This window comes from Neoarius graeffei, chromosome 4 (genome assembly GCF_027579695.1).
Source record: "Neoarius graeffei isolate fNeoGra1 chromosome 4, fNeoGra1.pri, whole genome shotgun sequence".
Taxonomy (NCBI): Eukaryota; Metazoa; Chordata; class Actinopteri; order Siluriformes; family Ariidae; genus Neoarius; species Neoarius graeffei.
The window spans coordinates 8,406,904-8,428,409 of record NC_083572.1 but is presented as its reverse complement, the minus strand read 5'-3'; the positions used below and the strand labels follow the sequence as shown (position 1 = coordinate 8,428,409).

The following is a 21,506-nucleotide window of genomic DNA, read 5'->3' as shown; positions in this document are numbered from 1 at the left end:
AAACCTATGTAAACAGGAAAAACGCGGAAGAGTTTGGTCGCATCTAACTACAGCCCCAAAAAATACCGTTGGCCATACTGAGCCTAGCTACATTGCTAACAGGAGTGACAGCGCGTCTGACTGCGTCTGACTGACTGGGAGGTCGCGCAAAGCTCGGATAGGTACGGAGCAGCTCGTCTCAATTCAGATAAGAGCATATTTCATTATGGAAATACGGTGGACTGTTCCTTTAAGACCAAGAGTGCCAAGACAACAAGGTTGGATGACTTCTTATTTGCTGATGATGCAGCTCACAGTGCTGCGACAACACAATCCCTCCAGAATGCTGCAAACGCCTTGAACAGGGCATGCAACGACTGGGGTCTTACTATAAGTAAACCAAAAACAAAAGTTATGCACTTTCCTAAAAACGAACATGTTGAACCAACCACCACAGACGACCATCAACCAACAAAGGCACAAAGCTTCACCTACCTAGACGGTCAACTAACCATCGATGCTTTGTTAGATGCAGAAATAAAGAGGAGAATAGCCAGAGGAGCAGCTGCTTTCAAATCTCTGGCTACTAGATGCTGGAACCGCAGAGGCCTGACTCTCAAGACCAAAGTCAGTGTCTACAAAGCCGTAGTACTGCCTTGCCTGCTATACGGGAGTGAGACTTGGACAACACTAGCACCCCACATCCACAAGCTGGAAATGTTTCATCAAAGATCGCTCAGGCAAATCATGAGGATCCAAATGGTGGTATCACATAACGAACACAGAGGTGTTACGAAGAGCTGGCACATCAATAATTGAGACCGTGGTTCGTACCAACCGCCTTCGCTGGCTAGGCCATGTCTATAGAATGCCAGACCATAGGATCCCCGAGCAGCTTCCTTTCAGAAAGCTTGCCAAAGGCAAAAGATCTCGTGGGCGACCAAAAAAAGAGGTGGAAGGACTGCATCAAAGAGGACCTCACCATATTCGGCCTCCAAGACAACTGGTACACCATCACAGCCAATTGGTCTGCATGGGGACAACAGATCCATAGTGGAAAGTGAGACAAGACTAAAACGGCGTGCTGATGAGCGAAGAGAACGACGCCACAGAAGGCCATTCTTGAAAATAGTCCCGGGTGCAGCAGACATTTTTAAAAGGCCTGGGTTTTTTGAGCAGCGCAGGTGTGTGTTGTCTGTCTCTAGGCAACCATGACAGCGCCACACGCAGTGACGCAGGCAGCCAGGCACAGACGCACAGAGCGTGACACAGAGAGGAGGGGTTTGTGTCCTGGGTAGATCCCGCAACGGAGTATTTCCTGTTTTATTTTGTTCATTATTGTTAGATTTAGTGTTGATATGTGTGAGACAGACATGTGTATTGGACATTTATGAAAATACAGAACAAATCGCGTCCCGTATCGGTTCAATACGGGACACAAGATTTAACTGCCAAATAAAGGACGATTCCGTATTTTACGGGACGGGTGGCAACCCTAGCCACAGCTGTGTATATTCCACCTGACGCCAGTGTAAACACAGCGCTCTCTCTCCTGCTGAATACCGTAAACAAATAGCAGCGGGCCCACCCTGACGGTGTTCACATAATAGCAGGTGACTTTAATAAGGCCAACTTGAAGACTGTACTGCCGAAGTTTTACCAACATGTTAAGTGTTCTACTAGAGGGGAGAACACTCTGGATCATGTTTACTCCAACATCAAGCACGCATACAGAGCCATACCCCTCCCCCACCTCGGCCAGTCAGACTATCTTTCCCTCCTGCTCTCCCCAGCCTACACCCCCCTCAGACGCAGAGCCAGGCCCACCACAAGGACCATCACAACCTGGCCTGACAACGCACTCTCCAAACTACAGGACTGCTTTAAATGGACAGATTGGGACTTATTTGAACACCAGGAGCTGGAGACATTCACAGGAACGGTATTGGACTTTATCAAGTTCTGTATCGGAAATGTGATGGTGAATAAAAACATCCGGGTCTTCCCAAACCAGAAACCCTGGATGACCAGCCAGGTCTGCTCACTCCTCAGGGCTCGCGACGCTGCCTTCAGGTCATGTGACAGAGCTCTGTACAGTGCCGCTCGAGCTGATCTGAAAAGAGAAATTAAAAAAGCCAAGGCGGACCATAGGCTGCGTATAGAGTCCCACCTGTCCAGCAACAACATACGGGAGGTGTGGCGGGGCATACAAGACATCACGAACTTCAGGGACTGTGATGCATCAACAGGAGACTGGAGTGTGCCGCTGGCAGAGGAGCTAAATTGCTTCTTTGCTTGCTTTGAAACATCTCAGCAGCACTCATGTGCTATCCTGTGGCCCTCACTCCGGTAATCATGAAGAAATTTGCACGTTTATTCATCTCATCTCATTATCTCTAGCCGCTTTATCCTGTTCTACAGGGTCGCAGGCAAGCTGGAGCCTATCCCAGCTGACTACGGGCGAAAGGCAGGGTACACCCTGGACAAGTCGCCAGGTCATCACAGGGCTGACACATAGACACACACAACCATTCACACTCACATTCACACCTACGGTCAATTTAGAGTTACCAGTTAACCTAACCTGCATGTCTTTGGACTGTGGGGGAAACCGGAGCACCCGGAGGAAACCCACGCGGACACGGGGAGAACATGCAAACTCCGCACAGAAAGGCCCTCGCCGGCCACGGGGCTCGAACCCGGACCTTCTTGCTGTGAGGCGATAGCGCTAACCACTACACCACCGTGCCGCCCTGCACGTTTATTGTTTATTGATTTTTCATCAGCTTTTAATTGTATTCAACCTCACATTTTAGCAGACAGACTTTTAAAGACACACAACATTAACCCAGGGCTTATAGCCTGGCTAGTTGACTTTTTAACCTCCAGATCCCAAAGGGTTAAAGTAAATGGTGTCCTATCTGGTAATCTCTTATCCTCTACTGGCTCCCTCCAAGGATGTGTCCTCTCCCCTCTCCTCTTTGTTTTATATACAAATGAATGCCGTTCCCAATATGATGGAAGTCAGATTTTTAAATTTGCGGATGACTCTGTTATTGTCTCTCTTCTGGATGAAAGTGTGATTGAACATGGACCAGTAGTGAAGGATTTCAGCGATTGGTGTAAGTGTTCCTTTTTAAACATAAATGTCTCCAAGACCAAAGAATTAGTCATTGATTTTAGGAAAAAGTGCCCCCCTCTTCCGTCTACTACCATAGATGGTCAACTTGTTGAGATACAACAAGAGTACAAGAGTACAAGTACCTTGGCACAATAATTGACAGCAAGTTATGTTTTGAATCACTCTGAGGCTGTATGTGCCAAAGCCCATCAGCGCATGTACTTTTATCGCAAATTGAGAAATTTTAACATTGATCCCACTTTTATGGGAATGTTTTATTTCTGTTTTATTGAGTCTGTTTTAACCTTCTGTTTTATCTGCTGGTTTGGTTGTTTGTCTATGAGAAACAAAAACAGACTAGAGAGCATTGTCAAGACATGTAGCAAGATTGCTGGCATCAACTTCCCCACTCTCTCCCACATCTATTCAAACAGAGTGGCAAAGAAGGCCCAATCTATTGCAGCTGATTCTAGCCACCCCTTGTCTTGCCAGTTCAAGCTACTCCCCTCAGGCCGCAGGTACTCCATGCCCAGATGTAGGTCAAATAGACTCAGGAATTCTTTTATCCCATCTTCCATCTCCATTTTAAATAATTTGTCTGAATTATTTTAAATGCATTTTTTTTTTAGTTTTATTTATTACTGTGTTTTAGTATTGTGGGTATTTTATGTTTTTGCTGTATTTTTGTGTGTCTTGTCCTGTCTGCTGGCTGCACAAATAATTGCCCCTTGGGGACAATAAAGTTACCTTTGAAGTGCTTTGAGAGACTAGTTCTTCAGCACATCAAGGACCACCTCCCCCCAGACTTCGACCCCTACCAGTTCGCATATCGTGCGAACAGATCCACAGAGGACGCCATCGCCGTAGCTCTACACTCTGTACTGAACCACCTGGAGCAGCAGCAGAGCTACGTCCGCATACTCTTTGTGGATTACAGTTCTGCTTTCAACACAATAATCCCGGACATCCTTATCAGTAAACTGGACACTCTCGGCCTCCCCCCTCTCACATGTGCCTGGATAAAGGACTTTCTAACTAACCGGCCCCAGACTGTGAGACTTGGCCCCCACTTCTCCTCCACCCGCACGTTGAGCACCGGCTCTCCACAGGGCTGTGTGCTGAGCCCCCTCCTGTACTGCCTCTACATCCACGACTGTAGTCCGACCCACAACAACAACAACCTTATAGTCAAGTTTGCTGACGACACCACAGTGGTTGGACTCATCTCAAAGGGAGACGAGGCAGCCTACAGAGAAGAGGTCCTGAAGTTGGCAGCCTGGTGTTCAGAAAATAACCTCGCTCTGAACACCAAGAAAACCAAAGAGCTCATTATTGACTTCAGGAAGCACAGCACCGACCTAGCCCCCCTCTACATCAACAACGTGTATGTGGAAAGGGTCCACACCTTCCGGTTTCTCTGCGTCCTCATCTCCGCCGACATCTCCTGGTCAGCAAACATTACAGCAGTCATTAAGAAGGCTCAGCAGCGGCTACACTTCCTGAGAGTCCTCAGGAAGTACAACCTAAACTCCAACCTGCTGCTGACCTTCTACCGCTCATCCATCGAGAGCCTGCTGACGTACTGTATTACAGTATGGTATGGCAGCTGCACTGCTGTAGACAGGGAGAGGCTCCAGAGGGTAGTTAAGGCAGCACAGAAGATCATTGGCTGCCCTCTCTCCTCCCTGATGGACATTTACACCTCCCGCTGCCTTAGCAGAGCTAAGAATATTATCAAGGACAGCTCCCACCCTGGCTTTGATCTGTTCGACCTGTTGCCCTCAGGGAGGCACTACAGGTGCATCAGGATAAAGACAAATCGATTAAAAAACAGCTTCTTTCCAAAAGCCATAACCGCCCTGAACTCGGATATGCTCTGACTTTATAGTCTATTTATTTTACTATTTACTAATTTATAATGTGCAGTACTTTGTAAGGTGACTCTCTCTATGCAATACTTTTATAATGTGCAATACCTCACTCCATAATGTGAAACGCAACACATTCACCTCAGGACTGTGCACCTTACACACAGCACATACACCTCAGGACTGTGCACCTTACACACAGCACATACACCTCAGGACTGTGCACCTTACACACAGCACATACACCTCAGGACTGTGCACCTTACACACAACACATACACCTCAGGACTGTGTACCTTACCTTGCATCCTTCATAATGTGTAATATTTTATCTTATAATGTGACTCTCTCGTGCAATAATTTATAATGTGACTGTCTGTGCAAATACTTTATATGTGCAATACCTCACTCCATAATGTGTAACACAACACATACACCTCAGACTGTGCACCTTACCCCCTTACACCCCCCCTTCCCCCTTCCTCTCTCTCTCTCTCTCTCTCTCTCCACGCTGTTTGCACTGTTATTGGAGATGCTTTAATCTCATTGTACATGTGTATAGTGACAATAAAGGCATTCTATTCTATTCTGAGATGAGAAAGTCATAATTATGGGGAAATTATCTCATTATGAGAACATAAGTAATAATTATTAGAAACCTTCTCATTATTATGGTGGCGGAAACGGGTTTCCAGAAGAAAGACTCCCAAATCTCCAGTAATAGTTCAGCCCTGGTGAGAAGCTCTTCTTGTTCAGGTTCAGCCGTTTTCCTAAGCTGCCGGCAGATGGCGCTCGTTTCACCGCTGCTTCCCGAGTCCAAAGCTCTCGATGAACTTTTACAGCAGTCAGACAAACAACTGCAGAGTGGAAAGACGGAGACGAACATTTGACGTTTTGGCATCGACTGGATAACAAGGGACACACTTTCCACTTTGGAAGGTAATGCAACAACTAATAGCGCATAAATATGCGCCAAACAAAACTTTCACCAAAGCCTGCAGTCACGTGACCAGAGTTGATCTTCAGTGGTGTTGATTGTCTCATGTCTCAAACTGTTAGTGTTCGCTGTAGTGGGTCAATCTGAGGAAATGACAGGGTTCGTACGGTCATGGAAAACCTAGAAAAGTTATGGAATGTGATTTATGTCGTTTTCCAGGACTGGAATACTCCTGGAAACACGAGCACCCTGGAAAAGTTATGGAATTTATCCGCCTTCCTTTGTGAACAGACAATGTGATTTAAAATTGGTTATTGTATATTGTAAACAACTTATAATAAGAAACTCGTGCGTGTTGATTTGATTAACCGGCCAGTGCGGAGATCATTACTGATCCGCTTTTCCCCCCTCTCCGGCCACGTGTGACGTGCGTTGCCTAGACGCAATGTAAACTTCCGTCAGTCTTTAGATCAGATCGCGTGGCTTGTACTATGCCAAGAGACAAAGTACACAATGCCAGGGAAATGTACATTTAATAATGTCTGGCTTCATGCCGAAAAATACAAATCGTGGTTGGAGAGGGTAGAGGACCCTGGAAGAGCCAAATGTGTCTTGTGCAGTAAAATATTCGACATGTGAATTTGTAGTTATATGTCGGTCCTGGGATCGAGATGCTGACCTCTTCTGCTCCTCGGACCTGCCTGATCCATCCTGGTGCCCTGTGTCTGGTTGGAGTCTCATCACATCGCTCCTGTAGAGGATGACCCCATGAGGACAGTTGAAAGTCACACTTGGAGGACGCTCTGGACTTCTACAGTAATGCTTTTATGGCTGAGGACTACAGTTGACTTGCTAACTTTAGGACTGCAGTTGTCATGAACAGTTTAGCAATGAACAAGTTTCCATCAATGAAGAGTTTATAACATCAACGAGACTGTCTTCATGTTAAAACTGTTAATGTTATAGTCATGTTGTCTGTTGTTTTAGTTTTAGTACTACCAAAATACACTCACGAGTAATATTTCACTTAAAACTCTATCAAAATCAATCACTTTCCAGATAATTCACTTGTAAACTTTCACTTAACTTTCAAACATAAATTCAAAATAGCACTAAGACACTACCACACTATTCAAATACACTCAGCAAACAAATTCTCTGTCATGCAAAATTTCACTAAACACTTTAGAAATTGTACAGTTTGTTTCTGAAATGGTAGGGAAGACTAGTTTAATTTCACACTCAAATGCCCATTATATTCTGATTTAAGGTATCTTTACCTTAAAACGTGTAACTGGCTGGTCAAACATTTGCTTATCCATGGAAATTCATTCTCCCATGCAACCTGGTATTTGCATTCATATTTTTGCCGTTTGGTATTGGGTTTACTGGCCATGATGAATGACCGCTTGTAAAAAATGTCGGACAGCCTGGGTGAATCCTACATTACGGAAGTGACTGTCAGTCTGTTTGTTGATTGGTTAAAAATCAGTTGATGTCAGCAATGTTTCTCATACGATTCTGATTGGACATAATCGGGAGTATTTTTAACTTGGCGGTAGGAATTTCCCAAAACGGGGAGATTATCCAGTTTTTAACAAATACGATTGGGAGGCGGGAGACGGTGGCTAAAATCGGGAGGGTTGGTAAGTATGTAGTATATAATAACACGTTATCCAGTACATTTCCTGATTTGCAAGAAGTTACATACAATTGAGCTAAAGCTTAACAGTCTTGCTCATTGCATTGCTGGGATTTGAACAGACAACCTTCTGATATGGAACTCAAAGCATTATGGACTGAACTATCTCAAGTCACGGAACTAGGTTCACTCTCAGACTTAATTCTTTCTTTTGGTATTGTTGATTTTTTTTTTTTTTATTTGAATTGGAGAAAAGGTAATATGGAAAGTGGAGAGAAACCCATGGTAATGTATATTAGAAATGAACAGATTCATGAATTTTATTGTAGATTCAAATATGTGAACCATTGTGTGTTTGGTTTGTAGTGTATTGTATGTATATGTTTGATTTGTTTGATCTTGTGATGCAAGAAGATTGGACACCAGGAAGAATAGCCTTGTTTATAACAAGTGCTAATGGTGATTCCGAATAAAAAAAAAAAGAAAATGAAATGAAGGCTGCACTGATCATGTGTTCAAATCAAACTGCCACTGTTTAGTCCGTGAGCAAGACCCTTAATCTTCAGCCAAATCAACACATATCGGATGTGTTATTTTATACTGTTCAAGATATTACAGTGCCTTACTGTATGTAAATATGTTTTAGAGTTGTTTAGTTCTTAACTCTTTAATCAAGTTTAAAAGCGAATCGTACGAGTAGCACGTCGTGCAAATGTAATATTTGTGATCAACAGAGTTAAATTGCATTAAGTGACATTCTCGATTTAATGATATTTTAATTTTATGTCTTATAAAAGACCTTGGCAGCACGGTGGTGTAGTGGTTAGTGCTGTCGCCTCACAGCAAGAAGGTCCGGGTTTGAGCCCCGTGGCCGGCGAGGGCCTTTCTGTGCGGAGTTTGCATGTTGTCCACGTGGGTTTCCTCCGGGTGCTCCGGTTTCCCCCGGGTGCTCCGGTTTCCCCCACAGTCCAAAGACATGCAGGTTAGGTTAACTGGTGACTCTAAATTGAGCGTAGGTGTGAATGTGAGTGTGAATGGTTGTCTGTGTCTATGTGTCAGCCCTGTGATGACCTGGCGACTTGTCCAGGGTGTACCCCGCCTTTCGCCCGTAGTCAGCTGGGATAGGCTCCAGCTTGCCTGCGACCCTGTAGAACAGGATAAAGCGGCTAGAGATAATGAGATGAGACATCTTTTATTAGTTCAAATGTATTTATGAGTCTTTGACTCATTGTACATATCTAAGATAAATAAAGCTATGATTGATTGAGTAAATTTGTACAGTACTTTACTTGCAACTTTGTTCAATCACTTTAACTCATTTTCAGATCCGATGGGGACTGTCAAAGTCGAGTGTGTGGTGAAGGAACAGAATGAGATCGGAGAAGGTCCGGTCTGGGAGGAGAAAGATGCCACTCTATTGTATGTCGACATCTACGGCCCGAAGATCAGTAGGTGGAACTCGCTGACCAATCAGATCGAAAGTATGCACACAGGTGAGCCAATCAGATATCAGCTGTACTTTGACTTAAAACATTACTACATTCGGACATCAAAGACTCTGAGTACACAATCAGTCTGATCCTTTGGCTCAGTTCAGCAATAAGAGCCTTCACCAGCTGTTTTTTTTAATAATCTACAGTGGTGCTTGAAAGTTTGTGAACCCTTTAGAATTTTGTATATTTCTGCATAAATATGACCTAAAACATCATCAGATTTTCACACAAGTCCTAAAAGTAGATAAAGAGAAGCCAGTTAAACAAATGAGACAAAAATATTATACTTGGTCATTTATTTTTTGAGGAAAATGATCCAATATTACATATCTGTGAGTGGCAAAAGTATGTGAACCTTTGCTTTCAGTATTTGGTGTGACCCCCTTGTGCAGCAATAACTGCAACTAAATGTTTCTGGTAACTGTTGATCAGTCCTGCACACCGGCTTGGAGGAATTTTAGCCCGTTCCTCCGTACATAACAGCTTCAACTCTGGGATGTTGGTGGGTTTCCTCACATGAACTGCTCGCTTCAGGTCCTTCCACAACATTTCGATTGGATTAAGGTCAGGACTTTGACTTGGCCATTCCAAAACATTAACTTTATTCTTCTTTAACCATTCTTTGGTAAAACGACTTGTGTGCTTAGGGTCGTTGTCTTGCTGCATGACCCACCTTCTCTTGAGATACAGTTCATGGACAGATGTCCTGACATTTTTCTTCAGAATTCGCTGGTATAATTCAGAATTCATTGTTCCATCAATGATGGCAAGCCGTCCTGGCCCAGATGCAGCAAAACAGGCCCAAACCATGATACTGCCATCACCATGTTTCACAGTTGGGATAAGGTTCTTATGCTGGAATGCAGTGTTTTCCTTTCTCCAAACATAATGCTGCTCATTTAAACCAAAAAGTTCTATTTTGGTCTCATCCATCCACAAAACATTTTTCCAATTGCCTTCTGGCTTGTCCACGTGATCTTTAGCAAACTGCAGATGAGCAGCAATGTTCTTTTTGGAGAGCAGTGGCTTTCTCCTTGCAACCCTGCCATGCACACCATTGTTGTTCAGTGTTCTCCTGATGGTGGACTCATGAACATTAGCCAATGTGAGAGAGGCCTTCAGTTGCTTAGAAGTTACCCTGGGGTCCTTTGTGACCTTGCCAACTATTACCCGCCTTGCTCTCGGAGTGATCTTTGTTGGTTGCCCACTCCTGGGGAGGGTAACAGTGGTCTCGAATGTCCTCCATTTGTACACAGTCTGTCTGACCGTGGATTGGTGGAGTCCAAACTCTTTAGAGATGGTTTTGTAACCTTTTCCAGCCTGATGAGCATCAACAATGCTTTTCCTGAGGTCCTCAGAAATCTCCTTTGTTCGTGCCATCATACACTTCCACAAACATGTGTTGTGAAGATCAGACTTTGATAGATCCCTGTTCTTGAAATAAAACAGGGTGCCCACTCACACCTGATTGTCATCCCATTGATTGAAAACACCTGACTCTAATTTCACCTTCAAATTAACTGCTAATCCTAGAGGTTCACATACTTTTGCCACTCACATATATGTAATATTGGATCATTTTCCTCAATAAATAAACAATCAAGTATCATATTTTTGTCTCATTTGTTTAACTGGGTTCTCTTTATCTACTTTTAGGACTTGTGTGAAAATCTGATGACGTTTTAGGTCATATTTATGCAGAAATATAGAAAATTCTAAAGGGTTCACAAACTTTCAAGCACCACTGTATCTTCCTATTTAAATAAATATAAAAATCAACAATGTATTTGCATTATGAAACCCAATACAGCAACTCTTCCTGCATTATTCCAGGTGAAATTTTGAGCAACATCTAAAAGATAAACATCATTCGGTATAATTTGTGCAAAGCAAAAGACTCTAATAGTTAATCTGGTGGATTAGAGTAAGATTTGACTTATTTCTTTTTAAACTCATTGAGCCCACCCATGCACACAAAGCTCCACCCCCAAAACTTACACAAGTTCAGCTTGAGTTAGCATGTTAACCAGAGATACTATGAACAAGGACTGTTGATACAAAACTTTCAAGCTCACTCACTTGGACATTCAACTGCTTGAAACCCAAGTTACAACTCTACAGACAGGCAACTTGTCCTCATCATGATTGGGGGCGTGTCTGTAAAATGACTGACACTGACACGAGGTCGATACAAATTCAAACAACCATTCCAGACCAGGAGGGTTTTTTTTTTAAATCTCAGCTATATGATATAATACAATTGTTCTGAGACAGTAAATATTTAAGTTATTCCATGAAATCAAGTCGTACATGAGCTGATAGCTGACGAGGCGCATAGCACCAAGTCGGCTATAATCCGTGTACGACGAGATTGAGTGGAATAACTGTTTTATTCTATCTACATTCACTGGATTTTGACAAACGGAGCATTTTTCATCTCATCTCATTATCTCTAGCCGCTTTATCCTGTCCCACAGGGTCGCAGGCAAGCTGGAGCCTATCCCAGCTGACTACGGGCGAAAGGGGGGGTACACCCTGGACAAGTCGCCAGGTCATCACAGGGCTGACACATAGACACAGACAACCATTCACACTCACATTCACACCTACGGTCAATTTAGAGTCACCAGTTAACCTAACCTGCATGTCTTTGGACTGTGGGGGAAACCGGAGCACCCGGAGGAAACCCACGCGGACACGGGGAGAACATGCAAACTCCACACAGAAAGGCCCTCGCCGGCCACGGGGCTCGAACCCGGACCTTCTTGCTGTGAGGCGACAGCGCTAACCACTACACCACCGTGCCGCCCTGGAGCATTTTTATTTTTTGCAAATTTGATAAATAAAAACTTTATACAAAATGTCCAACAAAATCATTTCTGCTTAGAATGTAAACAAACCAGCGAAATGACAGGAACAATTTGTGAAAAATGCGATAATAATAATTCTTGAAAGAAAAAGATCCGTTCTTACCATCAAATACTTTCATTTCATATTTCGTTGCTTTTTTGTGTATTTTTTGGGGTTTTGTTTTCGAGTAGTTTTTATTTCGTCCTCGGTTGGTTCAGCAACACTCTCCGCCATTTTGTTTTTCTCTACGAGCTGATATCCTTGTTGTAGAGTAGCCAATCAGAGCGCACGATTGCTCATATCCGGTGAATGTGGATAGAATACCGACTGTTATACCTTTTAATTAAACTGCTCATGAACCTGATGCCTGCTTAATATCTTATTTAAGGCCAGACCAATTTAATTAGTTGGTTCTCTGATTTTTTCAGGAAAAATATGAAGCGAGCGGGCGAAATTAAAAAAAAAAAATGCTCTGATGGTAAAATTAGCGGTGGAAATAGACCAAACAATACAGGCAAACTGGTAAACAGATAGGCTAAATCAACGATTGAATTACAGTCTATTGAACATCTACAATGCACAGAAAAAAAGATTTGACCAGGAGTAGGCTACTTCACAAGTCTTTAACGAAAGTGAAAGGGGTGATTGGATTGTTTTTCAACATCACGTGATCTCACGTCACGTGACCTTTTCTGTTGGTGTGAGTTTGATTTCGATTTTTTTTTTTCATTTTGCATTTTCTTCAAGCGGCGATTCCGAGAATCAACTAATCGAATTGGCGTGGCCTAAGGTTTACGGAGGGCGTGTTATAATCTGTAAAATGGCAGTGGATTGTGTAGTTCCGTATTCTTCATTTTATCTTTACTTGCCACAGAGACATATGTGGGCTGCGTGGTTCCACGGAGGTCAGGAGGGTATGTGATCGGAGAGGGGACTCGCTTCGCTGCTGTCGACTGGGAGAAACGTGCCATCACGACCATTGCTAACGTGGACATGGAAAAGAGCAACACCCGCTTTAATGATGGGAAGGTGGATCCGGCCGGCAGGTTTTTCGCAGGTGTGTGAGGGACTGACGGACGCATCGGTCCAGGAACTTACTTTGCAACAAATGCATCCTTCTGATATCATCTGCTTACAGCTTGTGTGTTAATATTGTGCTTTTCTATTGATTTGTGCCCATTTTTGTGTGTGTGTACATATATGGATATATGAGCGTTCCGTTGAAAGAACGTTTAAGTACCATACCCTTTTCACATACTCAAATAAGTGCACCATGTCGCATGTCAGATCATACAACAAACTATTATGCTACCCTCTTAACACAAGTACATGTTGCCCCTGACTGCACTCCAAATTACATTGCGAACACACCATCCTAATCACTTAATATAAAGTGTACTTCACTCTGCTGTTTGTTCAGTCCTACACAAAATGAAGTGCACACTCCTCTTTGCCGTTTCCTGTTTCTCAGGTACCATGGCGGTCGAGGTCCGTCCAGCTGAACTGGAGAGGAAGCAGGGCTCGCTGTACAGTCTGCACCCTGATCACTCAGTAGTCGCACACTTCGATCAGGTGGACCTCTCTAACGGCTTGGACTGGTCTCCGGATCATCGCTTCTTCTACTATGTAGACAGTCTGACGTACATGGTGGAGGCCTTTGATTATGATATAAACACTGGAGCATTAGGTGAGTTCCTTTGGAAGGCTGGGAGGTATTTTACATATCGTAAAAATTGTGATTAATATTAGTGGAGTGATGGAAATAAATTTGCAAAAATGCATAGAATTAAAAAAAATATATTTTTTTTACATTCAGGATTCTTTTACAGCATCACTTGAAGGAAACCCAGATTCCTTCTTTTGTGTTTTTGTCCTAAGCTAATCGCAGAATGGTGTACAGGCTTGAGAAGGACGAAGGCATTCCTGATGGCATGTGCGTTGACGTAGAAGGTAAAATATGGCTGGCTTGCTACAACGGAGGAAGAGTTTTGCGTCTCGACCCTCAGACAGGTGTGTATACGCACAATACTGCGCAAAAGTCTTAGGCACGTGTAAAGAAATGCTGTAGAACAAAAAATGGCTTAAAAATAATTAAATGAAATGTTTCAACATAAAAAAACTATAAACAGTAATCAGTAAGCCATCTATATAATAAACGGCAAAGTTTGTTTGTTTGTTTGTCTTGAGCTAACGTTGCCATTTCTCTAAGGATTTTCACCAGATTCGGCAAGTAGGTCCAGGGATGACCTGGAATTTTGCAGATATAAACAAAATTTATGTACAGGCCCCAGGGAGGTCCCTGGGGGGCACAACATCCACCCACCCCTTCTCTCAATGCCTTTCACGTTACATTTATCAACACAAACTCTCGACACATCTTCACTAAACTTGGCACATAGGCACAGGAGATAGCCACAATTTGGCAGAACTCAGAAATTCCATATTTGGGCCCCGGGGGTCCCCGGTGGGCCCCTGGGTGGTGGATGTTTGTATTTTTGTTTGTCTTGGGTTAACATCGCCATTTCTCGATGGATCGTCACCAAATTTGACATGGAAGTCTAGGGGCAACCCAGAATTTTGCAAAACCCAGGCAACGCCGGGTAACCTGCTAGTAATAAATATAACAAAGTCGATATTTGGTATGAGACGACCCTTTGCTTTAAAAAAAAAAAAAAACCATAGTAGTCTCAGGTAAGGAAATAAGGAAGTGAGCTGTAAGTTTTACTGAGCATCTTGCAGAACCAGCCACAGTTCTTCTGGACACTTTGACTGTCACACTCGCTTCTTAATTTTGCCCCAAAACCCAGTAACCTTCATTATGTTTTCTTTTTTAATCTGAAAAGTGCTCTCTTATGGAATATGCTGCTCAGATACAAACTTTTTTTTTCTCTAACATTTAATTTTGTGCTGGAAAAAAACGAACGTTTGGACTCTAAAATGTTTCTGTAATGTTTTGACTCGATAATGTAGAAGTCATAAAATATAAATCTATAACAAAGTTTATATGAAATAAAAAACAGGGTGCCTAAGACTTTTGCACAGTACCGTGTATTGATAAATACCTTTTCTATCAAGCTCCTGTTGTACTTTTGAGGTCTTCTCAAGAATGTCCTCGTCTTAGGGAGCAGGCTGCAGACAGTGAAGCTTCCTGTCGATAAAATCACCTCATGCTGTTTCGGAGGGAAAGACTACACCGATCTATACGTCACCTCCGCTTATAAAGGCATGGATGAAGAATCGCTCGCCAAACAGCCCCAAGCTGGCTGCATTTTTAAGGTATGGATTGTGCTCTTGTAGTATACATTTGTCGTTCAGGCTATTTTCCGGTTTAAAATAATTTTTTTTGTTTTTATCATCATCCCTGTTGTCCAGTTGAGCACGGACTGACAAGTCTAGGAAAATTATCATCAGCATCCCTGACAAGCTTCATTCCTGCTATTCCATAGCAGTTTGCCAATTTTATTTTTATCTATTAATGAACGGTATATGCATGGTACTTTTTAGCAGAGCTCGGCCCGCACGAGCAGAACCCCATAGGCACAGAGTGTGGATACATAAAGAAACCCATCGAGTTGTTTTCTGATGGTTTCGGTCCTGTGCGTGCCACCATACCAGTGTTCTAGTAATTACCAGTCCTAAACACCGCCTAGTGGCCAGTGTTAGTAATTACCAGTCATACACACCGCCTAGTGGCCAGTGTTGATAATTACCAGTCCTAAACACCGCTTCGTGGCCAGTGTTGGTAATTACCAGTCATACACGCCGCCTAGTGGCCAGTGTTGGTACTTACCAGTCACACACGCCGCCTAGTGGCCAGTGTTGGAAATTACCAGTCACACACGCCGCCTAGTGGCCAGTGTTGGTAATTACCAGTCACACACGCCGCCTAGTGGCCAGTGTTGGTAATTACCAGTCACACACGCCGCCTAGTGGCCAGTGTTGGTAATTACCAGTCACACACGCCGCCTAGTGGCCAGTGTTGGTAATTACCAGTCACACACGCCGCCTAGTGGCCAGTGTTGGTAATTACCAGTCACACACGCCGCCTAGTGGCTAGTGTTTGTCGGTAAAGAAATAAAAGAGGCTGGCTATGATATAAGAAAATTCTACAACCCAGAAACAGATGGGAGCTCCACTTTTTGGCAGTGTCTAAATCTATATATTATCCCTTTTTATAGTTACATTTAATGTTGTGGAACTCTTTTTCAGGATGGAAAACGTTTACAAAGACTGTTACAAAGTGTTGAAACTGGAGACTCCTTACATAAAGGCTAAATAAATACCTAATTAGAGAAAAAAGTCAGCATAGCAGTAATTGGATAAACATGGTATAATTAATGTAAAAAATAAAGCATAGATACTGTACAATAGACACAAACTGATGTATGATCATTTAAAGGGCTGATGACACGAACATGACTCTATGCAATTTCTTAAATAAACTATAAAACATGGCAAACGTTAGATTTCTGTTATAATTACGTGAAAAGAAGCTGTTGTTACGCGAATATCCAACTTTTAATTGCACAGCGCAAGAAAACTGGGTCCGTGGCTCGTGTCCATGTTGTGACGTCAGCGGAAGAACACGCTGCGGTTCACTGGCTGTCTACTCAATGGAAATGGCGCATGAAAACGCCGGTGAACTCTCTAGCTCTTCCTCTTCTGGGAGTCTAGAATTGTGTTGTGAGTGGGATAGATCGGAAGAATCAAGTGATTGACGAACACGGGTGCATCCAACCGTACAGGTTTGAACCTGTTACTGTGCAATCTGAGAGCGACTCCAAGATGGACAGCGGACAGGCAGACAGCCCAGCATTGAACACCACAAGGTTGGATAACAAGGATTGGTAGGTCAACCCGTATTTGTTCAAAATGTTACGGAATCAATATTTTAATATTGTGTATTGTTGTCTTGCATGTGTAAACACTGCTTATATCATGTAAGCCGTATGCTACACTGAATACATAGTTCCTAATGGAGCATGCAAACGGCTAACATAATAAGCTTACGACTATGCCTGATCCGTGATACATTTAGGATAATATTGGCAGGCACGTCTTCTAGTTTATGGCTTCTTAGTTTTATCCTTGAATGAAGCAAAATATTTGATAACCTACATCAGTGTAAGCAAATGACAATCTGTAGCCTACTTGTCTGGCTAAGTTAGCTTTCCCTCAGTGTTTGCTTTGAGAAACAAATTCTTTCAACTTGGCAATAAGAGACCACAATGCAAAGGCAAAATACTACAAATCTGTCACATCAACAAACCAGCAAGTGAGGAGGAAGACTAGGCGATATGATGCCCATACCCATAGATCAGTTTTTTTTGTATTAGTACTAAGAAGACGTAAACAAACTATCCAACACCATCGAAGACAGTGCAAGCTTTCACAAGCAAATACATGACTGATATCACGCCGACTTTATGATTACATTTATGATCATCATGAATGTGTACTCTATGATGTGTACTCTATGAGCGCTCTGGAGTGAGTCACTTCCAAGATGGCCGCGCAGACCGCATGGTTACTATTTTTAGCATCATGTCGGAGCACTCTATAGCTCTACGTACCTTTATCTTATGTCGTTTCACAACACATGTTCTGACAGGAGGAGAGGAGTAGCCTTGTCCCAGGCGACTGCTGGATCCGGCATAGCGACTAGTAGACCCCCTCCGGAATACTGTAGGCACTGCTGATGGTAGCAGCACATGTTTGTGCTGAACTGAACACCCAAGAGATTCTTTTAAGCTGGGAAGGGTGTCAAAACAATCCAAATCGAAGTGTTCAGAGCACAGGATGGATGTTGGTGAGGGCTCCCACTTGTCACGAGTGCGCCTGACTTGCTTCACCCACTTCGCATGCAGCTCGGGATCTCTGGGAAACTTGAATAAACTTACCCCATCCTTGTGGGTTTTGGAGCAAAAGCCGGCAACACAACGCGAAGGCATAATAACTAATATATATTATAATGTATAATAATGTATAATAATAATACTAATAATGATAAACTGAACACCTCTCGCATCAACAACAAACTGGTAAGTTAGGAGGAAGATTCTTTCGCTGACGTCATATAGCTCCTCCTCCTCTTTCGTCTCCTGGGTGCTGCAGCCCCGTCAAATTTGCCCAAATAGCTGCGTTTTTTATCATAACTTGTAAAATAGGCGCCTTCGTGAATTAATATATGGATCATCGGGAATTACTTTTTATGTTATAAAACATCGCCAAAGATGTCAAAAACGTGTCATCAGCCCTTTAAGTGTTTTATTCCTGATACTTGAAGTGTTTTGGGTTTTTTTAATTTCAGTTTCATTCCACTTTCTCCATAATCATGCATACATCTTATGTTTGTTTACTCCTTGCAGTACCATCGTGTTTTTAAAACCTTGCCTTGAAATAAAGCCAGTGGAACAGTGGTTCGTTAGTGATGTACATGGTGCATATTTTTTTATTATTCTATCCACATTCACTGGATATGAGCAATCGCGTGCTCTGATTGGCTACTCTACTACAAGGATATCAGCTTATATACCATGAGTAGAGAAAAACAAAATGGCAGAGCGTATCAAATCAGATATATTACTTTATCAAGTACTTAAAAGAAACAGAAATAGCGAAAAGAATATAGTTTTTTCCCCCCAATATCTCCTGTTCCACACTCCAGCCCAGTCGGTGGCAATAATGCATCTTTAAGTTGGTTTGTCAACTGCCAAAAAACCCTGAAGAAGAAAATGGCGGAGCATGTTGCTGAACCAACTGAGGATTAAATAAAAACTACTTGAAAACAAAACTCTAAAAAAAAAAATACAAAAAAAAGCAACAAAACATGGAATGACATTATTTGATGGTAAGAACGTATCTTTTTAAATTTTTCAAGAATTATTCTCATTGTAGTATTTTTCACAAATTGCTACTGTCATTTTGCCGGTTTGTTTACATTCTAAGCGGAAATGATTTTGTCGGATGCTTTGTATCAAGTTTTTATTTATCGAATTTGCAAAAAATAAAAATGCTGTTTCTCAAAACTCAGTGAATGTGGATAGAATAAAACAGTCATTCCACTCAGTCTCATCGTACACGGATTATAGCCAACTCGATGCTACGCGCCTCATCAGCTATCAGCTCATGTACGACGAGATTTCATGGAATAAGGACTGTGCACCTTACACACAGCACATACACCTCAGGACTGTGCACCTTACCTTGCAATAATTCATAATGTGTAATATTTTATCTTATAATGTGACTCTCTCGTGCAATAATTTACAATGTGACTATCACTGTGCAATACTTTTATATGTGCAATACCTCACTCCATAATGTGTAACACAACACATACACCTCAGACTGTGCACCTTACCCCCCCTTTTTTTTTCCTTTCCTCTCTTTTCCCTTCACCCCCTTCCTCTCTCTCTCCCTCTCTACACGTTGTTTGCACTGTTATTGGAGATGGTTTAATCTCATTGTACATGTGTCTAGTGACAATAAAAGCATTCTATTCTATAACTGTGAATTATTATAGTAATAGTATTTGCTTTGTTTTCTCCAGGTCACTGGTTTAGGAGTAAAGGGAATTCCTCCATATTCGTTCTCTGGCTGAAACTGAAACTGCAGAGCATCTCTGGATATAGTGAATTACACAAGGACTGTACTAATTATGTTCACTCATCTGTTCAGCACTGATATGTTAATCTAATAATGATAAGTTCTCAATAAGGGATTGAATTAAGCAGCTTTTTTTTTTGTCCACCTAGAACATAATATCCAAAGTCATCACATCATAATTATCTTTAAAAGGTAAATAAAGTCTTAAAGACTTAATCAGATGGCAAAAAAATGTTTGAGATAAATTTGTGAATAATAACAAATTATTATTATTATTATTATTATTATTAGTGAATGTAATGATGACTAATATGCTTACATTAGTTATTTTGATTAAAAAATCCTGATGATGTTTTACAAAGTGATTATTATCATGTATATCTCAAATTATAGCCCAAAATGTTTAGACCCTGCAATAATGGAATACAATAACATTCTCATATTTTACATTTTAGTCATCAGGTCAGGATAGTGGTGATATCCCAGGAATACTGGGAATGAGGCGGGAATACCGTGTGGATGGGACACTAGTGCACTCGTACACATTCAGACACTCATTCAGGATGAATGGCTCCCACTGACAAGCATGGCTTTTTTTGGGTGGTAGGAGAAAACCAGAGAACCCAGAGGAAACCATGGACACGGGGAGAAAATGCACAGATAGTAACCCAAGCTCAGGAACGAACCAGGGACCCTGGAGCTGTGAGACTGCAGCGCTATCTGCAGCACCACCATGCCTCCTCCATTTTGTTTTTACATTTTTTTTCTGATAATCTAATGAAAGACATCCAGGGTATTTTAAAAAACAGCGGATGGACACACGCATCAACTATAATCGTTGTTTGTTGATTTGTGAAATAATTTTAATTGAAGAAGCAAGAAAATCCAATCTTTCAAGTCGCAGTTCATATGTGTGAGCTTATATTTATGTGTTTGGGATATGGAGGAGAGCGAAAATCTCACACACACACAGAGTCTCGTTCTGACCCTTTCTACAATCCTGGTAATAGAACACGAGGCAAACACTAAAGGTGACATATCTGAACGCTTCTTCAGCCTAGAGATGTTGCATCATATCGAAGCCCATTTCCACCACTTGGGAAAAAAATGATGTCACATAGTATGTCATAATAATGACGTGCTCTTTTGTAATTCTCAAATTTATGACTTGATATCTCATTACTTTGAGATAGTAAGTCATTATTATGAAAACTTAACCATAACTGTGAGATACTAAGTCATAATGAGATATTAATTGGTAATTATGAGATACTGTCTCACATTTCATTATTATGAGAGAGCAAGTCATAATTCTGAGAAGCTTATCATTACTATGAGATAATCATTATTATAAAAATCATAATTGTGGAATACTAAGTCATCATGAGATTCTAAGTCATAATTATGAGTGTCTCATACTGCATTATTATGGATAAGTCATAATTCTGAGATACGAAGTCATTATTGCGAGATAGGATCTCACTGGTATGAGATAGCAAGTCATAATTATGAGAAAATTATCTCGTTATGATGGCATGTCATTATAATAAAAACTGGAGTCATAATAATGAGATACTTTCTCATATTTCATTATGAGATAGCAAGTCATTATTATAAGATTGAAAATCATGAGATAGGATCTCATTGTTAGCAAGTCAATTCGAAGAAAATTCTCATAATTATGAGATAGTAAGTCATTATTACGAAAACTTAATCATAATTGTGAGATACTAAGTCATAATTATGAGAGTTTCTCATATTTCATTATTTTGAGATAGGATCTCATTGTTATGAGACAGCAAATCATAATGATGAGAAATCATTATTATGAGATAAGTCGTCCATCCATTATCTGTAATTTGCCTAACTTGCATGTCTTTGGACTGGGAGGGGGGAACCAGAGCACCCGGAGAAAACCCACGTAGACACGGGGAGAACATGCAAACTCCACACAGAAAGGCCCTTGTTGGCCGCTGGGCTCCTTCTTGCTGTGAGATGACAGTGCTAA

General features: G+C 41.8%; 1 protein-coding gene across 1 annotated transcript; it reads left to right on the top strand.

The window, feature by feature from the left end:
* Nucleotides 1-5,757: 5,757 nt before the first annotated feature.
* On the top strand, nt 5,758-19,732 carry rgn (regucalcin). The gene is made up of 7 exons (XM_060918118.1): nt 5,758-5,907; nt 8,873-9,040; nt 12,765-12,947; nt 13,362-13,577; nt 13,769-13,900; nt 15,012-15,166; nt 19,443-19,732. Exons 2-7 carry the CDS (start codon nt 8,878-8,880, stop codon nt 19,491-19,493), a joined length of 900 nt encoding a protein of 299 aa, XP_060774101.1. The 5' UTR covers nt 5,758-5,907; nt 8,873-8,877; the 3' UTR covers nt 19,494-19,732.
* Nucleotides 19,733-21,506: the final 1,774 nt, after the last annotated feature.